Genomic DNA, 24,932 nt, shown 5'->3' with positions numbered 1-24,932 from the left:
CCCCCGCTCCAACCTGCCCTCAAATCACCGCCCCTGCCCTGGCAATTTTTGACGTTTTAGTGTAATTTAGTTATTATTATTACTCGGGGGAGGGGCCTCTCTCTCGCCCCGCCTCCTCCGCACCTCAGACCGGGCACGCACGAACTGCCGGGACTCGCCGGTGCCCTCGGTGAGTGGAAGCCCTGGGTTCTGTCCCTTCAAATGTGCCACCAGCCCGGCCCCTGCCGAAACCGGGTACCTCGCGGGTGACGGTGTGGGGAAGGCGGCGGCCCGGCAGCGCGGCTGCTCCCAGGGCTTTCCCTGCGGAGCGGGGAGTGCCGGCGCCTGGCTCCCGGTCGGTGCTTGCCTGGCAGAGAGACGGGACACGCCGGGGCTCTGCTTTGTTACATCCACCAAAAGAGTATAATAACAAAGATTTATAGCAGTGGCGTGAATCATGTTGCCAACGCCGGCTTTTTGGGCTTCAGTGGGAGATTCAGGGATAAAGGTATGGAGACAAGAAGGAAAATGCGAAGGTTTTGTAGCTCGGGGGTTGCAGTCCGGCTTCCCTCTGCCATGCCAAGCAGTCCTCCTTGGCTTGCCATCAAGCAAGCCTTGCTTCCAGCTCCGGTGGGAAGAGCAGCAGCGTAAGGTGCGTTCAGATAGCTGGATGGAGTGGGGAGGACAAAGGAGCTTCCTCCTGGAGTCCCGGGAGCTTGTGGGAAGAAATAACTTGCATGGTTTTTGCTAAATAAACAGGATGGATGGAGGGGGAGCTACATGAACGCACTGCCCTGGAGCTGTGTCCACTCTTGGCTTCAGCACAGCTTCAGGATGTGCTGTCCTGGCTTTGATCCTACCCAGCCTTTAAAAAAAAAAAAATCCAGTAGTGTGGGGCAGTTCAGTCACAGGGCTTCACTTTTTGGGGGGGAAACATAACCCCATCTCAGGAAAGTGCTCCAAGTGGGTGTCTTTGGCACCAACATGGACAGGTGCCAGCAAGACTCTGCAGCTCGATTTGGATATCAAAGGGTCTGTATTCCCCTGGCTGCCCTGAACCACTGTGGTGCTGGTCCTTGGGTGTATCTAAGCCAAAATGGTAGTTCAAAGAGCTATCATTTCTTGATGTGACACAGAGGGGGCTTTTCTAGTTTCTGTGTGGGTTATTTAGGGAGCAGCAAGGCTCCATTATGTTGCAAGAGAAATATTGCCCCTGGGGATCAGTTGCAATGGCAATGGCTTGAAGGAACCAGCCCCACTGCAGTGTCCCAGGCAGCCGAGCTGAAATTCCTGTATGGAGCCTGCGAGCACTTTGATTTTCTGGTAATCAAACACGCAGAAGGCTTAACGCCCAAATTCAGCGGCTCCTGAGACATTCTTGGCTGTGCTGTAGACCTGGGGGCAAACCAATGAGCAGCCCTACAACTTCTCTGAAGGACTTGACCCCAAAGGAGTGGCTCATGGCATGGGGCACAGGTGGAGCATTTTTCCTGGTGGGTTCCGGGCAGCACCAGGGAGCTGCTTGTGCCTTGAACATATTTGGGAGTGCACAGACTGCTTGCTCAGCTCAGGCCATGTCATGCACTTGTCTCCAGCATCTGCAAAGCTGCCCTGGCTGGTACAGGGGGCTTCCCTTGTGCTCACTGTCAGACGTAGCTTAGTCAGTAGGGGCATTACTGCAGTGGAGTAATACTGATGTTCTTTTATTACCTCGTCTCTAATTTCTGCTGAAAACCTTTTTCACAGGAAAGGGGAAGCTGCTGCCCTTGAAACCTTTCAAGAGAAAGCTTTCTGTATCGAAGTGCCACACTCAAGAGTAATAACTGGATTTTTATAATACAAAAATAGCTACAGGGAATTTTTTCATTTATAACGCACACCAGTAAACCCGGTCTCAAGGGAGAGCGCGCAGCCTCCAGCCACAGAGATTCCACGCTCAGCTCAGGGATGAGCTTGACTTGTCCAAATTGGGTTCAGACTGCTGATCACGACGTGTGTTTCCAGCCAGATGTGGCCATCGGATCTGATATTCAACACACAGCAAGTGCTTACACTTTCCTAGCAGTGCAGCTGGCTTCCCAATAGTCTGCAGGAAGGTAGGTAGGTACATCTTGTACTCAGAGAAATGCAATCTCACTTGAAATCTCTTTATAAAGTTAATGACTATGTAAGATCCAGTAGAACAAGACATCATTAAACACTGTCTGTGCTCATAATCAACTTCCTGATCATAATCTGGGGAGAGAGAGCATCCATCAATGTGCTACCCATCCCCAGAGAGTAGGGAGAAGAAATTCTCCTCTCCTGGAGCAGGTAAGGCAAAAATGGTAACTGTGTGGTTGGTGTGGACACCTTGCAGCCCCATGTGGCTTCAGCCAGTGTGCTGCAAGGTGGCCAAACGATGCTCAGGGAGAAGGAAAAAGGGCCTCTGGAAAGGGCCTCTGACACTACATTTAGTTCTTGCACCTGCCAAAGGTGAGAGCAAAGTGCTGCCCCTGACTTGGCACATGTGTCAGCAGGAAGGGTGGGGTGCTGGGTCAGCCCTGGTGTCACCCCATGCATTACAGGCAGCTGACATGGGCTTTTTAGAGTATTTTACCAAAACTTTCTGGACTCCAGTGGAAAGCAATAGAGGTCCTGTTGCAATAAAGCTTGAGAGGATGTATGTCAGAAATAAAAAGCAATGGGCAGTTGAGCAGCCCTGTTCTTGGTGAGCCCACTTGCCAGACTGGGCTGTGCTCACACTGGTTTCACCAGGAGCAGGGCTAGATGGAGCAGGGCTTGCATTGTGTTTTCAGGTCTACCACCTGCACAGCTGGCTCCTGGGCAGTTATGGTTTGCAATTAGCATGTGAAAAAGCAAAAATAATTTTGTTTGAGTAGGGCGGTGTGCCTTAGAGCTATGAGTATGGTTCTTTCAGTGGAGAAAGATGTTCATTTGGGTTTATTCTTTGAAGGGATCTTCAGCTTATGCTCTTTTCCAATGTAATCTTTCTCTGGCTTGATGAACTATTTTTAATAACTCTTCTGACATTTTATTTGCTCACCTATAATAATTTCAAATTGCCTGGGAATCACTAGAGGATTTCTGGGACACACATTGAAAATAGTAATAAGTAAAAAAGTGCTTTGGAGATACTATGATTTCTCTCTGGTTTTGTGTCTTCCAAGCCTCCAGCCAGCCTTGTTTCCATTCACAGTGGAGTTGTATGGTGCATCTGAAGCTTGGCAAAGCCCAGCACCTCCCCCTTTTCTCCTGTCATTCCTTTCTTGAAAAGAGATGGCCCCAGGTTTAAAAGTTGGTTTTTAGCTTTGATTGTGTGTATGTGCTAGATGAATGCTAAGCAGCCTTTACAATGCATCCTTGTGATGTGCCCGGGAAGGCAGACGCAGGCTCTGAGGTCTCCCCGGCTTCCCATCACCCCTATGGCTGCGCTGCGGTTTGATATGGACATGTTTTATTTACGAGCGAGCTTTAGGGTGAATCCAGCCGTGCTATGGGCAGTAGCTGAAGGACTGAATGAGCTGAGCCACTGACACTTGTAAATCTGACACATTTGGAGCTGCTTTCTGCTGTGGAGGAGAGGTATTTTCCCTAATGGTGCTGTGCGCTGGAAAAGGAGGAGGCTCCTGAGAGGCAGCAGGGACCTGGCGCAGGAGTATCCTGACTGGATGATGGGTGTATTTTTAGCTCCTGGGTGACATCCTCTTTCTTGCTTCCAGCCCATCCTTTCTCAGGAGCATGAGTAGCAGTGCCCCAAAGCCCAGGGGGAGGTTTCTCTTCCCTGCTGCATTGACAGAGTTCAAGCAGCTGAGGCTGGAGTGCTGCTGTTCCATTACTGGTGGCTGCACTGATGGAGTGAGAAGGCACCAGCTTGAATTCAGCCTCTTCTTCTCCATTTGTGTTTAGTGTCCCAAGTTCACCCCATGCAGCATTAACACATCAAATCCCCCAGCTCTTTTAGAACATCCCTCTGACAGAGTGGGCATTGTTTCCCTCCAGCTCAGAAGAGTGTTGGGAGTTTATAGCTTTGCAAAAAAATATGATCTGGCTTTGTTCCCTTTTTAAAATCAATCCTTCCCTTCTGGATGAGGTGGCACATCCTTCCGAGACCCATGCAGCTGGGGATGCTGGTGTATATTTTCATAACAGACGTCTGCAAGCTGCTGCAAGGCTAGAAAGAGAGCACCTGTGCTCCCTGGGGTATTTTCAGACTCACTACCATCTTTCCATGCTCCAGCTGATAACCAGAGATAAGGGAGGAAGCCACAGGCAGGAGCTGTGGTCACCTGTGGTTTTGCACCGCTTCTGGGAGCGATAAGTTGTGCTCTTGCAAAGGGGACTGATCAATAAAACCTGCCCAGGTGGGCAGGAAGCCAAGTCTTGCTGGAAAAGCCATGCTGTCATCCAGCCCACATGCTGGTTGTGAGGGTGGTTCCCTGGCATGCCACCAGCCCTGCCTCTCTTCCCAGTAGGATGAGGTTGAGGGGACACCCTGTTTCTCACCAATGCTTCCTGGACAGAGAGGTAGGCGTGTGCCAGCAACAGAGCACCCAGGGGAAGTTTAATCCCTTAGAAAGTAAAGTGTTGCAGATTGCCTTTTCGATGGGCACAGGTAAGATAAGCACACAGACTCCCCCTGTGCTCCCTTCAGCAGTGCCCTTCCATGTGCCAAATTTGCCTCCTTCAATCACAGCCCAACCTCTTAATATCCCAGCTCTACTCTACTGATTTCTTTTGGGTGAGGGAGTGACTTTCTTTTGGCTGTTTTTTGGGGGGAGGGGTGAGGAAGCAACTCCTTTTGCTCTTGTTAATTTTTTGATGTTAGAAATCCACATATGCTCTGTCCCAAACAGGAAACTTTCAAGGCATACCTGTATGGGATAGAAGGTAAGAGAGAGGAAAGAGAAACAGCAAAAAATCCCTCCACCCCTGAGCCCAGCAGGCAGAGCAGTTAGTAGAGGGAATGGGTATTAAGCAAGAGCACCAAGAACTGCTGGTGGGAGAAGCATCAGAAGACACGGGCAAGCTACTCAGAAATTGGCATTTTCTACCAAAACAGAGGAAGCAGCTGTTTAAACCCAGGTGTTTAAAGTTGCAGACCTGCTTTCAGAGCTCCGTGAGTCAGTGAAGGTACCCGTTTTTATGGCTGGAGATAAAAGGAGGCAGAACATATTTTGTGGGAAGACCAGGAGCCCTTGCAAAGTGGGTAGATGGCGATTTTGGGACCTCTCAGGTGGACCTGAGGTGAGGTGCAAGGCTCCTGCAGGAACTGAGGAGACCGTTATAGAACTGGGGAGGGAATTGCCCTTCAGAAAGCCCACGTCGATCATCCTGCCCTTCGGGAAAGGGTTGTGCTGGCCTGTGGGGACCTCTAGTGTGAGACTTGGCTTCTCACAGGTCTCTCTGCGGTGGCAGTCGTTTTGGACCGGGGAAGGAACTGGGGTCTAGCGGGAAACGAAGATGGGTTCCATGTTTTTTTCCCTCTCCGTCGCTGTGAAACAGGTTCTGGGTGTGCTCAGGGCAGGTGACACGGCTTGGTGACTGTCGCTCGTGGCTGGGCTGATGTGGCTTGGTGTTACACACAGAGCTGTGCTTATGCCTTCTTGCAGCCCTTCCAGATTTAACCTGTAACTCCATGGGTGGACCAGCTCTGCTGCCTTTGTACTAGGGATCCTTCACCTTGGAAATGCAGGTGACAACACCCCTGTCTGTCCTCTAGTATCAGAAGAAATGATGGGTGCCCACAGTTCTGCATTCAGATGCAATCCTAACTCTGACAGTGTCTTATAAGGCATTTTCCCTGTCTGGTCTGTTCCCGGCCATCCTGCTCCTGAAGGCTTGGCATCAGCTGCCTTACCAGCTTGTTGTCCTCTCCCCACTGCCCTCCTGCCCTGTTGTCTAGCCATTGGTTTTCCTCAGATGGTCTCCAGATAGTAGCCAGAGGAGGAAGGTCTCTGCACACGGTACATAAGTATCTCCTCCTGGGCATCAGGGCAGGCACCTGTGAGCCATGGGGACACCTGTTTTTGGCACTGGCTGTGGCAGTTCTCATTGGCATCTTGGAAGGCTGCAACCAAGATGATCTGCAGGAAAGCTTGCAAGAAAGCTAGTGATGTAGTCAGAAAATCACAACATGCTTTTTCCTGTGCTCATGGCTTTGTGCAACTTGCTTTCTCTTCGCTTTACAAAATGCATCTTCCTTCCTTTTTTCACTCCTCTCCTCCTCCTTCTTTGTCATCTTCCTGCAGTTACTGTTGTGGGATGGTTTTACTTTTTTGCTCCCTTTGTTTGCCACCTGGAGGGAGTGCAATTATTTTTCATTACTCTGTTTCACCTGTTCTCCGCCAGCCTGGTTCCAAAACTAAGGATGATTAAGGCACTCAGTTATTCAGGCTGACTTTGGCCAGATCATTCTTGAGGCTTCTTTGCAATTTACTTTTGAGAAATACGTGTCCTGGAGACAGCTGGTTTTGAAGACAAGAAATCTTCTGCAGCTGTGGGTCCATGGAGTCTTCAGTGCTAGGAGAGGGGAAAGGACAGAGTTAAAATGTCCACGGACAGTGAGCATCTCTGGGGAAGGGGGTTATATTTCCATATAGCCATTTTCCTGAATAAAATACTACCAAAATGTGTTTTTTTCCCATATCTGCAAATGCAAGTTCTAATAGAGACTCAGCCAAAGGTTTTTGCCCTGTGGTAGTTTTACATGGGGAGAGAAGACTCTTACACAGATCTGTTTGGGGGGGTTTAATCCCTTCTTTAAACAACAGGTTATTTTTTTTTTCAATAATTTTTTCCTAGACTTTTTCCCAAAATACTATTTATGCAGATTATAAAAAAAATGTTACCGACAATGTTTATTAAGCAAAACTGCATTCCAGTGAAAGTCAAAGCCAGGATATTTTGACACTGACTTTTCATTGCACAGTTTAAATTTTTTTTTAAGGGAGCTTTGCTCCAAACTCCATGAAAGGTTGTTTTTCTGTGTGTTCTTCCTTCTTTCCCAGCTGGCTGTGTGTGGGAGCGGACAGCAGCTGACTGAGAGCATGTTCAGAAGGTGACTGCCCTAAACAGGATTTAATAATCAGGCAGGAGGAGGTGCATCGGCACGTGGTGGGGACTCCACTTCCTGAGAGGCCCTGCTGTGGCCATGCCTCCTTTGGTGGAAACCCAGGCTTTATCAAGAGCTGGAGGGACCAACTGCCAGCTCTCTCTGGGGACAAGCTGCCATGGGACTGAGGTGCGGGATGAGGACCACCAAGTGCCAGCTGCTGGTGACCAGCCTCTGTGTCATGGTGAGCAGGCAGGTTTGGGGGGATCTCTGCAGAACCGAGGTGAACCATTGCCTTTGCCATTCCCGCTCTGAGAGGGGATGGTTTTCCCACGTTCTGTTTTTGGCGGGCGGAGGGCAAGCACAGCCAACTGCCTGAGTTATCATTGCACCATGGGCGGTTATCGCTGGCCACCAGCATCGCCCCCCCTCCTCTGATAGACTTCTGGTTTCTCAGGGATGTCACACCACTGCTGCTCTTTCACAACTCAGCAGCTGCCTCCAAGGAGAAAGAAAAGGTCGCTGCTGGCAGAATGGGTGGTTCTCAGCAAAAAGATATTTGCTCCTGTCTCCTTGGAGCAAAAGAGAGAGGACAGACCTGCTGCAGTCACACTTGCTGCTGGGAGGGTGGTTGACTGCAGGTGGGATCAGTGAGAATGTGAAACCACAAGGCTTTGGTGGAAGTGTGTGTGAGAAACCTGTGGATCAGCACCGCAAAGCGAAAACAATTCCAGGGACTCTTTTTATCAGCTTTTGAAGCAAATTCAAGGGGAGTTTCTGGATATCTGCTGTAAGAGCTGATGGGAAATGGTGGATACTGGAGAACACTTCTCCTGGATGCTTTGACTTGTATGTTATTGTTGCCTTTTCACTTCATCAAAACTTGCCAGTTTAATAATAGTAATAATAATAACAATACCAACAGCAATAATAATAATCTGTATTTAGTTCAAAGAGGGTTGGTGGCTTTTTAAGAGTGTAATTAAAAGTAATACCTTATTTTGGGCCACAAATGAAGTTTGTAGTTTGACTGTACGATGGTTCTCTCTTCCAAATAACAGAATACACCATTTGGAGGAAATGAAAGGAGGATTGGTACCAAGCATGTTTAGAGGAGGCATTAAGGCACAGCCGCTGTGGATGGTTAGAATCTTGTTATTGCTGTTAGGAGGATTTTAGACTGGTGTTTCTCAGAAATCTGAGCTAACTGGTGTTGCACTTAATATTTTGCTGGGCGTGGGTCAAGATACACAGTAATGCACAGTCTGAAGGATCTGAAGGTGCCACGAATTAGGTTAGACAAAATGCTATGGTTTGGATGGATTTAGTCTCTGAGACCGTAAGCCTCCAGCAAAAGCTATCAGAAAATGTCACACAGTGGGGATTATGTTGAGATTGCACTGTCACATTTGACACAGGTATAGCTGCCTCATTTTTCTGTATTGTGAAAGCACAGAATGATGAAGCCTTATCTTCAGAGCTAGGAGTGGCCTTGCATTTTGCAGGTTCATTACACTAGATTTGGAGCTGGTTTTGCTTTTGGTGCCTTTGTCCCAGCTCTGCCACCAGTCATGCTGCAAGGAGCCCTGCCCTAGAGCCATCTCCCACAGAAAAGTACCATCAGAAATGTTCGTTCTCCGTCACCTGGATTCAGTCTGGGCAACATGGAGGGTGATGTGCAAGTAGTTACCCTGTGCCTTAGGCATACGAGTGCTCTCAGGGCTGGGACAGAAACAGGCCAGCAACACCTTGCAGAGACAGAAACCAGCACAGACAACTTAGAGTAGTACAGGACTCAGCTCTTTGCCCTCTACTGTAGGAAACAGAGCCAACAGCAGGCAGCGAGACTGGCTTTGCAAACAGCAAAGCAGAGAACATCACCCCTGCCTAAAACCACTCTTGAAGCTGGCAGCCCTCACAGCCACATGTGTGCAGTCTGCAGAGTGGGGTGGCACCACCCAGGTGCTGCCAGGGCATCAATCCTCTCAGTTTTCTTCATATGGTGGGAATTTAATCCACGGGCACTGGCCAAGAGACTGTGGGCTGCACAGTGTCACATGCACTCATTATGCAGGAGAGAAGAACAGCTTTAGTATTTTTAAGTGTCTGGGGTTTGTCCTTTTATGTGCATTTTGGGGTACATATGGTGGCCTCTGGATGATCAGGCTGTCTGCATTTGCATGGGGCTCAGGAGTATTCAGATACACCTCAAACCTTTGTGTGCACCCAGAAAGAGCTGCTGCCTTGTAAATCCCTTCCTGAAACCCTTCTTTTCCAGCTCCTGGGGCTATCCATTGCCACGCTGAGCACAGTCACCCACTATGGGCTCCGTTTCACCCTCATCAGCAACGTCTCCCTGGACAGCAACTCCTACAGGGTCATCCACCACAGAGGTATGTTGCGGTCACATCCCAGTGAGAACTTTGGTCATACCAGGAGCTACAAAATTCCCTAAAGCAGTTGAAGGAAATATCTCAAGAGGAGGAAGGAGCTGGATTTTGGAGGATGCATTAGGACTAACACAGTCCTACAGGCACTTACTTTCCCATATCAAACCTGCATGCCTGTAACCAAAGCATGCTGTGGGAGCATGGGGTGCTCAGGTGCTTCTGTGTTTGCACCTGTTCCTCTATTCACCATGTCCCCATCCTGCCCCTGTGCTGCAGTAGGAGCTCAGGAGGAGCTCCTCAGTCACTAAAAGTGCACTGGGGCTGGCAGGAGACTGGGAGTTGAAGCAGAACATAGAAAATTGAGGCTGGGAGGGGAAATGCATGGCAACACCTAGAGTTTGTTTTAGGAAATGTGGGGTATTTTTGCTTTCACAAGGGAGAAGTCTCAGGTACAAGGCTAGAGCAGAGATAGCCCAGGTACTAAAATACCCTGCTCGCCTCTGCTGCGCTTGCATCTGCTGCTTCTCCCAAGCTGTACTCTGGGTTTAAACACGCTCATACCCTCTCGAGATCCTGGTTCTCAATTTCAGTTTAATAAGGCAGGTGTAAAAACTATGTTAGTCCAAAGCTAAGGTACATTCCTTCCCTGTTCCTACACATATAGGGGTTATATATTGGCGCTGACTGTAGCCTTGCAGGCTCTCCCACCCCAGTCACCCTCTCCAGCAACGCTTCCACTTGCCTTGTTTGCAAGTATTATCTCAGCATGGTTAGGGTAGCAAAGCCCTTTGCCGAGCCGTGGTCCCTGAGCCCTGCCCTGGGGCACCGGCTGTGATCCTGCCTGAGCCAGGAGGAAACCAGAGGGTGAGTGTTGCACCAGATTAGCAGTGCCTGGAGTCCCGATAGGGGCTGTGGGACAGCTGCTGCACACCAGCACCCCCCATTTGGGGGGTATCCTTATCAGAATGCTGAAATAATTGGCAGCTTGTGGTCTGTTGGGTGGACCAACACCATTTTAGGCTGCTTCACTTTGCTGGAGCTGTGGGAACCACTCAGAGGTTTACAGCCCTGCCAGACATACACAGCAAAGCATACACAGATAGTGGGTATTGAATAAATTACAGACAAAATTCAGTTCTGCAGCCTGGACATTTGGGGCCAGCTCCTCAAAATGCACTTTTTGGCCTTTCTCTGGATGAAAGCATCAGACTAGGCCTCTGGCATCTGACCACAACTCCCATGTCTGACTTCCTTCCAGCTTTCTACTTTGGGATCTGCCTGAGCATGACCCTGATCCTGGCAGCTCTGCTGAGCTCTGCCGCCACGGTGCGGGAATCGCAGTGTCTCACCGCCATGGTGCGTATCCGTACCCACAGGAACTGGCTGGGAGGGGCTTTTCGTCACCTGGGGCTGGCCCCCTTAATGTGTGGTGCTGGGAGCTGTGTTGCCTTATGCCTGGAAGCATGTATGCCTGGGGAAGGAGGTCCTGTTGTTCCACCTTGTGCTGCAAGGGGACGTTTTTGTAGAAGCATGACCTTGCAGAGCTCTTCAGGCTGAGGATTGCATCCTTCTGTGCCTAGTTTCCTTTGCCAAGGCCCTGTGTATGCAGCTTTCAGAGGCAAGGTGCTTATCTGCCAAGGAACTATGGAGATGACAATTCCCAGGGTATTTTTTTTCCCCTCATCAAGTGAACACATGGTTTGTGTGGGGAAACCTTAGCAGCATGATTTTGAGTCTCACATGCTTCCCCTGACTTGTGACAGCAAACTAGCCACTATTTTTCACCCCATCACTGCAAATATCCACCACAGTGGTGGTGTGAGGCATACAAACCAAGGCAGAAGGCATGGGGAATTTGGGCTGGACCCTGAGTTTTGGCCTACAAGGAGAGGTAGCATAAGAGCTGAAATTCCCCCTTTCTCCTCTCCATCATCCACAGCGAAGTGCCTGTTTGGGCCTGGACCATGTTGACAGTAGTAAACTGGACTGTGAGCTAAGCTCCATTTAAAAACAGAGCCTGCATGTGGGGCTTCGGCTGCACAGAGCAGCTTCCAGCCTTGGGGCTGGAGGGATGAGTGGTAAAGTGCTGCTCACTGCATGTTTTCCCATGTGAAGGGCAGGAGTCAGCAGGTAGGTTGTTGAGCATGAAATCGTGTTTAATATAAAATAATTGCATTGCTGTCATACAGTAACTTTAAAGAGATTTATCTAATGTGTGTAATTGGGGGAAATGATACTGATGGCAGAAATGAGAGGCTGACACCTTAAAATTCAGTGCAAAGCAGCCCCTGAGATTAATGTTTTCACCTTCTGAATATGCCATCTTCCTTTCTCTGTTTGAGATGCCCAAAGGGGCCTGAGTTCCTATGAATAACTCTAACAGAATAGGTGTAACTTCCCACCCTTTTGCTGAAGTGTTTTTAATGTGTGCCTGCAACTACCACATCTAAACCAATGGGTATGTACAGATTAGTGGAGAAAGTAATGGCTGCCTGAAGATGCAGCCAAACTTCTTTATAATGTTTATTTGTTGCCTTACTCTCTGGTATGTGGTTGGGGCATGCCACTCCATAGAACAGGCTGTTAAAATCACAGGCATTTCCGGATGCGATAGTTAAAGATGGCAAACACATACTGAGCGAACTCCAGAGCTGCTGTCCAAAGGCACTGTCCACACGGTGCTGCTCTCCCTTCCCGTTGTAACGTGGGTGATCCTTTCCCCCAGCCACCCATCATCTCCACCAGCCCAGCTGGTTTGAGCTATCACAGCCAAGCTCTGCCCACCAAAAAAAGCTCTGGCTGGCAGAACCCTCAATGTGGCTATTTTTGTGGCTCCTAGTGCATCCTGTTGGCTTGTCTTTAGCTTCCACAATTTTGGGGGGCGGGGGGGGGAGGGGAGTGGGATGTGGCCGTCTTCATTTTGGACCCCTGATGGCACCTTTGCAGGGAAGTCACGGTATCGCTGCCTGGCGGGAAGCAGAGGAAGGGTGCGAGGTGCCGCACGAGGCGTCACGCCACGCTGCTCTGAGCAGGGATAACGGGATGCCTCTCGGCTGCCCTTAAGCCCTGTTTCCGCCGCCTCCGTGCCGAGCCGTGGGGCAGGAGGCGAGAGGGCCGCTGGCAGCCGGGCGGGGCCGGTCCAGCGCCGCGCTCCGCCGCTGGAGGGGGCCGCGGGCCCGCCGGCCGCCCGCTGCCGCTCCCTGCCCGCTGCCGCTCCCCGCGCGCTCCGGGAGATGCTGCGGAACGCGCCGGGAACGGGAAGCAGCCCCCGTGACCCCTGCGGGCTGCTGGCACGTCCCCAGCCCTCAGGAATTAACGGGAACCCTGGCAGACACCCAAGAGCTGGCCACCAGTAACAGTATTCTCGGCTCCAAGTGTTCAAGGAGCTCATCGTCTTAAATCACACAGGGGGGGCTTTACCTATTCCTAAAAATCGCCCCCTCTCCTCCCAACTGTATCTTCCACCAAAGCCCAGCTCGCTGCTTGTTTTCACCCCAGTTCCCACTCCCAGGGCACACTTGTAATCTCTGATCTGCCAGCAAGAAGCAAAGGCAGGGAGAGCCAGCCCTGACAGCTGCAGCGAGGTGTAACCGCAGGCAGGAGTGGGGTTTGGCCCTGTGGGGCTCCAAAACTTGTCAGAGTGTTGTCCAGCTCTGCTGATCCCTGCTGGGCTGTAGCTCACAGGAGGGATCAGCCCTGGTGCTTGGAGTTTTTTTCCTCCTTCTGCAATAGAGAGAATCTTTCATCTTCCCCTGCTATTGATTTTAAAGGACTTTTCCTCCCTGCATTGAGTGTGTCTTATTTAGAAGACCATTTAATTCATTCTTTAATCAAAGAGGGAAGACATCAGAGTATTTGCCTCACATCTGTGGCTGTCCAGGAAACCGAGCCATGCTTGGGGGATGTCTGCATCAGTGTGGCTAGTTTACCACAATGCCACTTGGTAAACGGGCCACCCTGGGGAAAAGCTGACCAGGATGCAGACGGGCTTACGGGAGCACTTTTTTGTCTGTTTTGGTTTTATATGCTCATGCTGCCTGGCTGTCTGGAGGTTTGTGTGCCTACAGAGGAGGGGTCTCTGGTCTTTGTAGGCCTTACTGGTGCTGTTCTAATACCAGTAATGGGTGCACAGTGCTTAGAAACCAGAACAGGACAAACTGGTTTAGGCACACACATCTCAGGAGATTCTCTTGTAGCTGCATTAGCAGTATCATGAGACCAGACAGATGCTACTGTGCATCCACTGCTGCTTGTGAGGAAGCTGGTTCCAAGAAAGTAATTGAGAACTTAAGGATAACAAGTTATGTTCTAAATTCCAGGAATATTACCCCTGAAGCTCCTCTTAAACAGGGAGAATAGCAACAGGCTTATTGACTGTTTTCCAGCTGAGGCAAACCCTGCTTTCTGGTGATCCATGGCCATCGTGAATGTTAATATCCTGCAGCTCTCACAGCCCCTGGAGGTCGTGTCGCTATTGAAGGGCAGGAAAAGGAAGGAAAACAGCAGTTTTCCTAGTGCTGTTTGTACAAAGGAAAGACTCCAGCACCGGTGAGGTTTAAAGCATCATGTGTTCTTATCTGGTCAGACAGAGAAAGAGAAAGAAAAGAAAAAACAAGGAGCAACATTCCAACTATAATATCCCCGCTGAAATTCTTACAGCCTAAAACCTGACTTGTATAGAGGAAAATTTGTGTTCAGGATAGAGCAGATGTTCCAAAAAAATTCAGTGGAAAAAGCCTCAGTGCATGCCCGGTATAACCCAGTTTTTCATCAAGATTGATGAGCTAGTAGGGCTAGCACACAGCACAGGCTGTTTGCTTTATTATACCCAGGTGTAGGCTAGTGTGTAGAGGGTCCTTAATATAACTGCAGCACACGTCAGCATCTTTCTTTCTAATTTAATCTGTCTCCTGTGCTCTCCCTCATGAAGCAAGACTTCTGAGTGAGGCATCTGTGTGCCAGTGGCAGAGCTGGTGCCGAGGACAGATTCCTCTTTCTGATGTCACTGACTCGTGTTTGCTCTGTGCAAGGGCAAAAACAGTGCGTGCTTTTAGATGAACTCGGTCAGGCAGGGAGGGACACAACCTGATGGATGCAATCTGAAGTTTGCTCCCCCCTTCCCTGCCCCCGGGCTCTGCAGTCTGGCAGGGAGCTGGCCCTTGCCATGACCACAGCAGCACCAAAAAGCAGCTGGAGCAGAGCAGGGCAGAGGTCAGCTCCTTCCCTGGAAGTGTGGGAGTTTGGCAGAGCTACAGAACCCAGTCTGATCTAAAGGATCCCTCCCTCATCCAAAGCTGACCCCCTTCACCAAAGGAGAAGCATCAGAAAGGTGAATTAAAAGAAACACCAGCCAACAGACAGGGTGCTGTTCCTGCAGACTCTGCCAAGTCTTTGGAAGAGAAATTGTTCCTTGCAGCAAGCATGGAAACAAGGTCATTCATAAAAGAGTAATTGATGTCTGCCTGGTGACAGCCTTCCACAGGGCTGATGTGGCTGTCTCTTGCAAAGGGAGCAGGCAGCAGCCTGTGGCTGGCTCCAAGGAACTCCAAGGGTCTGGGAGATGGTGAACCAGCCTCGACCCTTCCATATTTTGTATGCAAACTGCACATTGCCTTTTTCTTTTTTCCTCCAAATGTCTTCTAATGTAATTAGAAAGTTGCTCTTCCAAAAGCCTTTTGGCTGGGGAGTGAAAAAGCAGGCTATAATTAATTTATAAGATGTTCTCGGAGCCGTGTAATTTCTGTGCACCAGCTGGGTGGATGGGGAGCTTCCCAAGGGGTTGCATTTTGGTATTCCCAGAAAAACCAGACAGAAATAAAGGGGGAGTTGATGCTGAACATGAAGGACTGAGATGTGGCGTGGAGATGAGGAAGGGAAGATGAGAAGGAGGATTTTAATCTGCTGGGGGTTCTGGCCCCAGAGAGATGTTGTAAGTGCTGGAGCTGGTGGGGGAAGGAAGGGAGATCACAGAGGAAGAAATCTGGTTTGTCACTGGCACCCTGTTGTTCACACTCTCTGGGTTCATGGTGGGTCCCCACAATTGTAACTTTAATGGAATGATATGCAGAAGAATGCTAACATTGCTCTCAGTGCTGGTTTTTCCATCTGACTAATTTTCTTTTTTTTAAATTTTCCTGTCTTTGAACTTGATTTTGGTGAAAATGCCATTTGTTTGGTGGGGAAGTTGCTGGAGGCAGTGCAAAATGCAGGGTCTGGTCCTACTGAAGAACAACTTAACATGCCTGTGTAACCTCACCTCCTCCCTCCACTCTGTGCTGTACCTGCAGGAGTTGAACCCCCCACTCCAGCGGAGTTTTGGTCTGTGATATCTTGCCCTGCTAGCTCTTCCACATCTTCATGACTTGTAACCCCCTTGTCATGTCAGTGTTTGATCAGACCTTTCCTCTCATCTCCTTTAGGGTCCTCTGTAATCTCATTTCAGCTCCTAGCAAGGCAACGAGTGATCTCATCAGCTGTATGGCCAGGCAGCTGCCAAAAAATAAATGAAAGGAGAGACTGGACATACATAATTTAATATTTTTCTTAAGAGCTGTACCAGGGTTTTCCCCAGTGTCTGATGCAGAGCGTGAAACAAGGCAGCCCCAAAAAAGTGGTGAAATACCAATGGCAGTTTTGTTCCAGGAGCAAAGTCCCCGGAAAGTGCAGAGAAACAGAGCAGATGGACAAGAGCCAGAAAAAGGAGTTTACTGGCACATTCACTTTCATTTCCAGGATTTGAAGTAACACGTTTTCCTTTCTTTCTGCTTATGCATGAGTTTGGAGCTTTTTTTTATTAACTATATCTTTTAAGCAAATTTTTTTGTGAAGCAGAACTGGTAGAAGCAATGTTCTTCTTCCTCTCTTAAGCTTGAATTTGGTAAAATTTCATGAAAGATTTAAACTTTTTCAAGTTATTACAGTTATACAACAAAGACAGTCATAGAAAAAATTAGAAATCAAAATAATATGCAGTCAGCTGGCTAAGTTTCCCACATACTGTTGTGTTGAAAGAGGCACAGTTTCATGGAAAAACTTTTAAGGGTATTAATTTTCAACTGATGCTTATTCATCATCTTTTGTCATTCCAAGACTAAGCCATGGATTCATATTTGATGAGCCCAGTTAGCCTTCAAACACTTTACAGGCACTTCTTCCTTCCTTTTTTTTTTTTTTTTTAATGTGAACAAGATCATTTGGTCCAGCTGTCACAGCAGGCGAGTGCTTTTTATATCAGGGTGTGTGGGTTCTTTGGTCCAGAGTTGTTCAAATAAAAATAAAAGCATGTAACTTCCAGCTCTGCAAGCCTAGGGAAGAAGACAAAAGTCAAGCCACGTCCTGCATCATTGCTGTTATTGTTTAGACACTTCAGGGTCAGTTTCTGGCCTTGATTGTATTTCTGTCATCCTGTTGTCTAACTAGAATGGTGCTGATCTAAAGAAGGCAGCTTGGCCGTGGAGCTGCCGCCTTGGTCACAGAGTAAGTCCAGCTCCTCTTCCACAGCTGGTTGATTTCTCTCTATCCCAATTATTTGCTTCTTTCTGGACTATTTGTGTGGGGTTTGCCCTCTTTGAAGCCAATAGCCAAGTTTTAAATCCAGGGGATTGTATTCCATGAGTAAGGAGATGCTATTCTGGAGCACAGTCCTGCAGCAGAAGGGGAGCATACTGTAAATATCATGTTTTTATACCTTATTTTCTTTGTCCAGTAGGAATTTGGGCAGAATAGAATAACTGCTCTGCAGGAAGCTGCCTGTTTTTTTGGTCAAACTTTTCAATTGGTCACAGTGTAATTACAGGACTCCTGATGGAGAACCACATTATTGTCCATGTAATTTCTTTTAAGTAACTGACATTATGAGGGATATTAAAAGAAGGTGATGCTTAAACTTTAATGAAACTTGCTCAAACAAGCATATTAAATATGTCCTGATTGTGTTTGCAAATGGTTATTTTTCTCCCCAGGCTGTAACTGTTGGTATTTTTCGTCTTTATCCTCAGGGATTTTTCTGTTTTGCTCTGGCCTTTTGTGGACTGATCCCAGCTGCCTGCTGGAGATACACACACAGCACGGAGGTAAGTGTTGGCTGCTAGAAAATACCACCAGCATCTCGTCAGAGGTTTTTTTTGTAGCAACTATTTCTCCCATGAAAGGGACATCTGGTGTTAATTAAGACATCCATATTGAGGTCTATCAGATCCATGCTCTGTTGCATCCATCCCTTGGAAGAACAGGGTCACCTTCATCAGCTGCCTCTTCAATGGGATCATCTGAAGGGAGAAGCCGTGGAAAACCTCATGCAGGGCAAATGCTTTGTGCTGAAGGCAAAACAAAATGCAAGTCTCATTAGCTTTGGGATTTTTTTTTTTTTTTTTACAGGGGATGTTTGCTTTGCTTTGTTTTGTTTTAAATGAGATGCTTGACTTTTGAAAAGTCATTTCCAGCTGGTTCTATTTCCTGCTAATGTCAATTGGGAGCCTCTATTCGAAGGCAGTGGCAGGTTGTTCGGGTTGTCTCTGGCAGTGGCCAGGAGAAACACCCAGGAGATGTGTTTATTAACATGCAGCAGTGGTACAGGAAAAACACAAGAGTGAAAAATGGTGTTTTGGGTCACTATCATGCTGGACCAGAAAGAGAAGATTGTAGGAGGTTGAATTTGGAAGAAAGTTGGGTTTTGAATTGTTAATCCAGAGCTTGCTGGTGCTGTCGTAGAGGGTGGTGTGGGAGATGCGAGGTGCCGGGGAAGTTGGTCTTTATTCCCCTTTTTGCATCCCTGCACTTAAAAATACAAAATTTAGGAGACTCAGAAGTGTAAAAAAATCATGACATTTTTCTTTTGAAAGCAGAACACTGGTATTTTAGGCAAGTACCTAAATAATTCAGAGATAGATGTTTCATGCAGTGGCTCAGTCCCTGTCTCTATTTTGCTCCTCCCCGGCCCCAGGCACATGCCATAACCTGCAATGTTCTGGGCAGCTATGAGGATCTGAATAACGTGAAACATCATCCCAGTGGATTAGGGATTGATGCTGCCAGCTCATCATTTTAGGGTTACAGATACTGTGAGGGATCAAAGACCAGTGTGTCAGAAGGCTGGTCTTGAGATTTCCTTCTGTGATGGAGGAGCACAGCTCCATCAAAATCCCAGAGACTGTGGCAATTGCTTTTGCTGGGCACAAGGAGCCCTGTCCCCAAATGGTTCAGCGTCCTGTGCATAAATTAAAACCCAGTCCTTCTGAAAGCAGAAGTCAAGGTTAAGGTGAGGGATAAGGTCCTGCTTCTCTAGAAAGTTTTCCCAGAGCTGGCCAGTGCCCACAGTAGTTGAAAATCCTTTGATATGTGCAGGTGGCTGCACTGGACCAGGCTAAAGTTGTTGGCCAAGGAGATTTTTGGCTGACCTGCTGTTGGCCAAGCTAACAGCATAAAAACCCAGCAAGCACAAAACAGTGCTTTTTCAGATGCCAGCAGCTTGTGGCCCAGGTGTCTGCTGGTGACACCTGCTGGTGCCTTTGCCTTCAATGTTCTCCCTGGGCTTTTCTCTGTGAATTTGTCCAACTGCTTTGGAAACGTTAGGGTTGAGTGCTGATGGCAGAACAGCATCTTTTATCTGTACACTTAACTGGCTGAAGTGGATTCAATCAGGGTTGAGACATCCATGAAAAAATATCTTTCCACAGCCTCTTTATTTTTTTTTTCTTATTGTTTCAGGCAAAACTATCAACATTTATTACATTCACACTAAGAATGTAATATGGAAATAATTTTGTTCTCATGACCACCACAGAAGGGAGCACACTTCCCTCCTTCTTCTGCTGAATTTAAATTGTAGATTGAAGCAAAGGTGTTAGTAAAGGAGAAATGGCACCAGAAACTGTGTCTGGTTGGCATTGTGAAACTGTGTTTTCCAAATAGACTATTTAGTTTTACTTTTAATCCACATACATGGTGCAGGGCATAAAAAGTTCACAAGAAAAATGTTGTTTGTTGGATTAATACAGGGATGTGCCCTTCAAAAAATATTGTGCTGAAAAATTTTTAAGGAGAATTACTTTGTATATCTCTTAATCACTACATCTGGTTTTACTTCAAATTATTTTCATGGGGTTTTTTTTCTTTGAGTGCCCTGCCCACAAATGCACCCATGGTTATGGTTAGCTTTAGTAGTTGGTTGGGTTTCTGTAAGCAAAACAGCTTCCACTAGGCAAAATTATGGGCTTTTGTAAAAGGTTTACTTTCTGGGCAAAGAAAACCAGCACTGTTTCTGACAACAGAAAAAAAGAATACCATTAGAGACCATCTTGTGTTTCTCTGTTTCCTAAAATGCAAGGAGAAGCAGGGAATACAAATGAGGAAGATTTAATTAGAAGTGTCACTTACAGAACACATGGAAATTTAGTTTGGACTGAAAAGTAACCTGTCTCACTAGAGAGAGAAATGCAGATGTGAGAGAGAAATGTGGGTGACAGAAAGAAATGCAGGTGTGTCTGCCCCTCCAGGACAGGAGCACAGTGATATAGAAAATTGAATGAAGCAGGGGGAAGACTTCTGAAGTCTCGTTATAGAGCTGTTTGTTGGCTTGACTGTCTCAAAATAAAGAACCAAATTCAAGCAGGTGTCCTCTGCTGCCTACTGCATGTCAGTACTCTCAAAAATAGTTAATTGTGGTAATCTGAGGGGAGGGGAAACTCAAACCCAGCCAAGTGGGTGGGTGTCTTGTAAGCTTGATGGGATGTACACAGCTATCAAGAAAGGAACGGAACTGAGGATGTAAAACTGAATATGGATGAATATGGCCATTACACGTGCCTGAATCACTAAGAGCACTGAGGGGGTACTGCCCCCACGTTCATGGCTAGAACAGAAATTTCAATTTTTCCCATGAAAGATACACTGACTTTCCAGTGGAATGCCAGACAGAAAATTAGGCTGTTCATTTTGGAAATGCCAGCTGGGAGCTGGTGTCAGTAGCTCCTGTCCTCTCCCTCCCTACTGGCAAGGTGCCGAACACAGGCAGCACTGAAAAGAGAGTCCTCCCCTTCATTTGCAAGCTGGGAATGGGAGGTCTCCCCTGCACTAATCCATGGCAGATGCTTCAGTGGTTTACTCCTGTTGGTAAGAAAAATATTAAAAAAAAAAATCTACATTTTCTTCAGAAAGCAGACCCCTCTTACAGAAAATCATCTGAAAAAGTAAAGCCCAATAGTCAGTTGAAAAATTGTTCTGATGGTTATTATCAAAAGACAATAGATAGAAATGTTGTTTGAACATGACGAAAACGAAGTGCCCTTTTTGCCTGTGTGGCTGTTTCAGAGCCTTGTTTACAGTACTTCCTACAGAGAAGCTGGGCAGGGAGAAAGGAAGAGTTATTTGTAAATATTTGATATTCTCAGACCTGGGCACTGTAAACAAAATGAATCTTCTCATTTCCCATTCTTTTCTGCTTTCCTGACCTTCTGTAGCTACTGGACAAATTCTTTCAGACAGATGTCAAATGTTTTAATTTCAAGTTATCCGCATTCCAGATGGACTCAATGTCACCATAGTCTGTTTTCTTAAAGTGATGTATGCCAGACATGCAGCAGTCATGAACCTGAGATTTATTGTGCTTTCTCCTAAAAGGTTGCATCACAATTGTTCCTTCTCGGTCTTGGTAGGGAAGTGTTGCAAACCTGTCTGAGGAAGGACAGTGGCGCAATCAAAGTGAGCAAGAGGCTGACATGCATGGGAGGACAGAGGAGATGGGATGACCCCTACGCAAGCGTCTTTGCTGGAACTGCTGTGGTAACCACAGAAATCATGAGGTTTTCGGATGGTTTTCAGTCACGTTAGGAAGTCCTGGTCCCTGAAGCTGAAGAGCTGAATCTTGTTTTCCGAAGTTATTTTTATGGCAGTTCCTTTCCCCCAAACTGCTATGTGTTTAAGTGAGGTCCCTCTGTCGTTCACAGCGTGGCCAAAAAGAGCAGGGATGTGGAACGCAGAGAGGGATGCAGGAGAGACATGCCACATCCAGCCCAGCTGGTGGGGAGGGCTGCTGCTTCCTCCTCCTCCTCCCCAGCTTCCCTTCTCTTCTCACCCATTAACTGCTGCTTTACAAACCTGTCTGCAGAGGCTGGAGCAAAGCTGTACTTGCAGCTGCCATATAGAATACTTGGTAGACTTACTAACCAACACAAAAATAGAATCATAGAATCATTAAGGTTGGAAAAGACCTTCATGATCATCGAGTCCCGCCTGTAAATGATCAACTAGACCTTGTCAACTAGACCAGACCACTAAGTGCCACATCCAGTTATTTCTTGAACACTTCCAGGGATGGTGACTCCACCACCTCCCTGGGCAGCCCATTCCAATGCCTGACCACTCCTTCAGGGAAGAAATTCTTTCTGATGTCCAACCTGAAACTGGAACAGCTTGAGGCTTTTGTCCTGTCACTTGTTGCCTAAGAGATGAGACCAGCCCCCACCTGGCTACGAGCTCCTTTCAGGTAGTTGCAAAGAGCAATAAGGTCTCCCTCCCCTGAGCTTCCTTTTCTCCAGGCTAAACACCCCAGCTCCCTATCACTGGGTTTCCCCTCCAGACCCTTCACCAGCTCCATTGCCCTTGTCTGGACACGCCCCAGCACCTCAATGTCTTTCTTGTAGTGATGGGCCCAGAAGTGGACACCGGAATCGAGGTGTGGCCTTGCCTCACCAGTGCCCAGTACAGAGGGACAATCAGTGCCCTGGTCCTCCTGGCCAAGCTATTTTTGATACAAGCCAGGATGCTTTGGCCTTCTTGGCTACTTGGGCACATGCTGTGTCATTGTCAGCTCTTACCCAGGTCCTTTTCAACTGGGTCCCTTTCCAGGCACTGTTACCCAAGCCTGTGGCACTGCATGAGGTTGTTGACCTCACTTGACCAAAGTGCAGATCCCGGCACTTTGCCTTGTTGAACCTGAGGTTTGGGGTTATTTTCTGGACCCTGCTGTGAAAGAGGCCAGAGGAGTTTCTATTCCACATCGCCTTCTGCTGTTCCCTTTCTCTGCAGCAGCTGAGCTGGTCCTTCCAGTAACCCTGTGGCCCTGGCCCCATAAGCCAGGACAGTAGGGTGGGTCAGTGACACTAAAATTGCTGCAACATAAAAGGAGTTTCGCAACAGAATGAGCATTTTAATTACAGAGATTTGTTCGCAGGTAAAAGCGTAAAATGGATTAAATTACGATTTCCCAACTCAGGAATTTGAAACTGGTGCAAATAGTTGTCCATGTTTCTGTAAAGGCCTGATTCCCCATGGCCTCTGAATAAAGAGGTTGCTTGGATTTGCACTAGCTGCAATGATACGGTGATCTCTTAATTATCAAGCAGTTTCTCAGGTTGCTGGGTGATTTCAAAATGAGTTTCACCTGTGGCTTTTGGCTCCACATAAGTGGAAAGGCATTAGCCCCTCTGTGCTGCACTGCTTGTACTTGAAGAATAAATGTGAGGATTTAGCTTTTTATTGGCAGGGAATACAAGCCATTTGTCTACACCCCGATTCTCCTGCAGCCTTGCTCTGCTTTCTCCAGAGGAACTTGTGTGCTCTCCCTTCCTCATGCTGGGAAGTGGAAATGGAGTCTTCCATGCTTTGTTAGCAAGCAAGGGGGTACCTTTTGAAATGGTGATTTTCTAACAGCCATGGTGTACATGGCTGGAATTAACAGTTGCAGTTGTTAAATAACAAACATTGGTTGTTGATCTCAAGACATGGGTCTTGTTCTTGAGCAAAGCAGCTTCCCTCCTCCCTTCTCTGCATATGGAACCAGTGCTTCTGTCTGTGGGTCTCCCTCCCAAGCAGCACCTTTGCAAAACCAGAGTCAGCATTGCCTGGGTCTCCAGGAGGGAAATCTTCTCTTAGTGACCATAAAACCAGCACATGCATCTTGTTTCTGCAGGTATGTAAGGAACAACCTAGCACTTCCTAGATAATTACTTAAGTGGGACTGTAGAGGTCCTTCCTCTGTGGATTTCCTAGGATGTATTTGTGTCCAGTGTGTGTCAGGGCAAAGTCTTGCAGGGTCTGGTTGGTCTCATCTGTGGGTAATGCTTAAATGCAGGCTGAAATCCTAGAGATTTTAGTGGGACTTAAACACGAGCTGAAGATGTGCTCAGGTGCTTTCTGAAGCCAGCCCTGAAGCATACAGGGAGTTTCCTTTTGGGTTTTGATTCAGTGGGGCTGGATCGGGATTGTAGCCCCTCACAGGGATCTTCCAAGTGCGTTTACAAAAATCACTGATGTGAATGCTGTGAACAATCTGATGTGCTCCTTGGTCTTGCTGTTAATCTAGCAGGCACAATCAATTTAAAAGCACCAAGCTTTTCCAAGTCTCTGAGCTCCATGGGAAAAACAAAAAAGGGGGAAACCCCTCCCTCTTCCTTAGTGTTTTTAAATATTGTGCCTCTTTCCCAGTGTTTATGTTCTCACAACCCAGCAATGGCCCACTCCCCCCAGCGAGACACTGCTCTCCTTTGTCTGAGCCTCCACACATTTGCACTCACGGGTTCTATAATTTATGGCTGCCCCGGCACTGAACCCACATGGCCCTGTTTCTGCTGCTTTCTGTGGCAGAGCTGGAGCTGGAGCTCCCATCTCCAGCAGTGTCAGCTGTGGCACCTGAGGCCACTTGGATGGTTCCCATCGCTGTGGCACCTCCAACCTTCATGCACCTATAGGATGCTCACCCCAGCAGGACAGCCACCACCCAGTCAGAGGTGACAGGGCTGTCCTGGGGCTGGCTCTATTGCTGATACCACTGGTTTTTAAACTAAAACTGTTTTCAATGTTGTTCAGTGCTTTCTGTTGGGAAGCAGTCTTGCCTGGCACTGGTTTCAAGTGCTACAGGTAAGGGTGCAGGGATGGCTGAGATAATTTGACCACAGTTTTGGGGGGGAGGGGTGGTTCATAAATTGCCAGGCTGTGTGTTTTGAAAGACAGTAACACAGAACGTCAGTGTGGGCCCTTGGCAGCTTGTTGGCTTTGCAGTTCTGTTATAAAATGGATGGAAAATTTTAAGTTTTTTTGAAAACAAAAAAAGCAAAAAGCAAAGATAAAAAAGCTAGTCCAAAAAACCCCCAAGAGGACCTTGATAATCTGAGGCTGGTGACACTGGCAGGTGTGCAGCCACAGAACTGAAGGGTTTATGGAAAAAAATCTTTGTTGATATTGATTAACTGCCTGCCTGTGTTTTTTGCACTTCCTTATAAAGCATCTTGTGTTCTGTCACAGACACAGAGCAATGTTGCATCTGAGTAGCACAGAGGTGGCCTCTGGGTTTTATGGCTTGGCTGAGTATGAGGCTCTGATGTCCCCCTGCCCACTGGCCAAGAGGGATGTATAGCACCCACGCAGCAAGAATTTTGCTGTTCTTTTGGGGATATGGAGATAGGAAATGAGGAGGAGGTGAGCAGTGTAACAGCTCAGCACTTTATCATGTTTTAAGTGTTTTGTGCAAGGACTGGATGGAAGTGCTGAGGCTGGAGAGAAAGAGGTTTTCCTTT

General features: G+C 47.7%; 1 protein-coding gene across 3 annotated transcripts in view; it reads left to right on the top strand.

The window, feature by feature from the left end:
• Window positions 1-72: 72 nt before the first annotated feature.
• The window catches only part of TSPAN32 (tetraspanin 32), a 45,029-nt gene continuing 20,169 nt past the window's right edge, over window positions 73-24,932 (top strand). For 2 of the 3 annotated variants that reach the window (XR_006017799.1, XM_042038634.1), the window contains exons 1-6: window positions 73-169; window positions 1,726-2,079; window positions 6,990-7,277; window positions 9,312-9,426; window positions 10,682-10,779; window positions 17,421-17,495. Coding sequence is in view for 2 of the 3 variants with exons in the window: in XM_042038634.1 (XP_041894568.1) it covers window positions 7,212-7,277; window positions 9,312-9,426; window positions 10,682-10,779; window positions 17,421-17,495 (354 nt within the window). In the remaining variant the exon portion in view is untranslated. The remainder of the gene's footprint in view (window positions 170-1,725; window positions 2,080-6,989; window positions 7,278-9,311; window positions 9,427-10,681; window positions 10,780-17,420; window positions 17,496-24,932) is intronic. The other variant, XM_042038635.1, reaches the window with a different exon arrangement.

Source organism: Corvus kubaryi, unplaced genomic scaffold (assembly GCF_017639235.1).
Source record: "Corvus kubaryi isolate FWS band 111438036 unplaced genomic scaffold, C.kubaryi_AGA036_p1.0 37392, whole genome shotgun sequence".
Classification (NCBI taxonomy): domain Eukaryota; kingdom Metazoa; phylum Chordata; class Aves; order Passeriformes; family Corvidae; genus Corvus; species Corvus kubaryi.
This window is presented reverse-complemented; position numbering and strand designations above follow the sequence as displayed.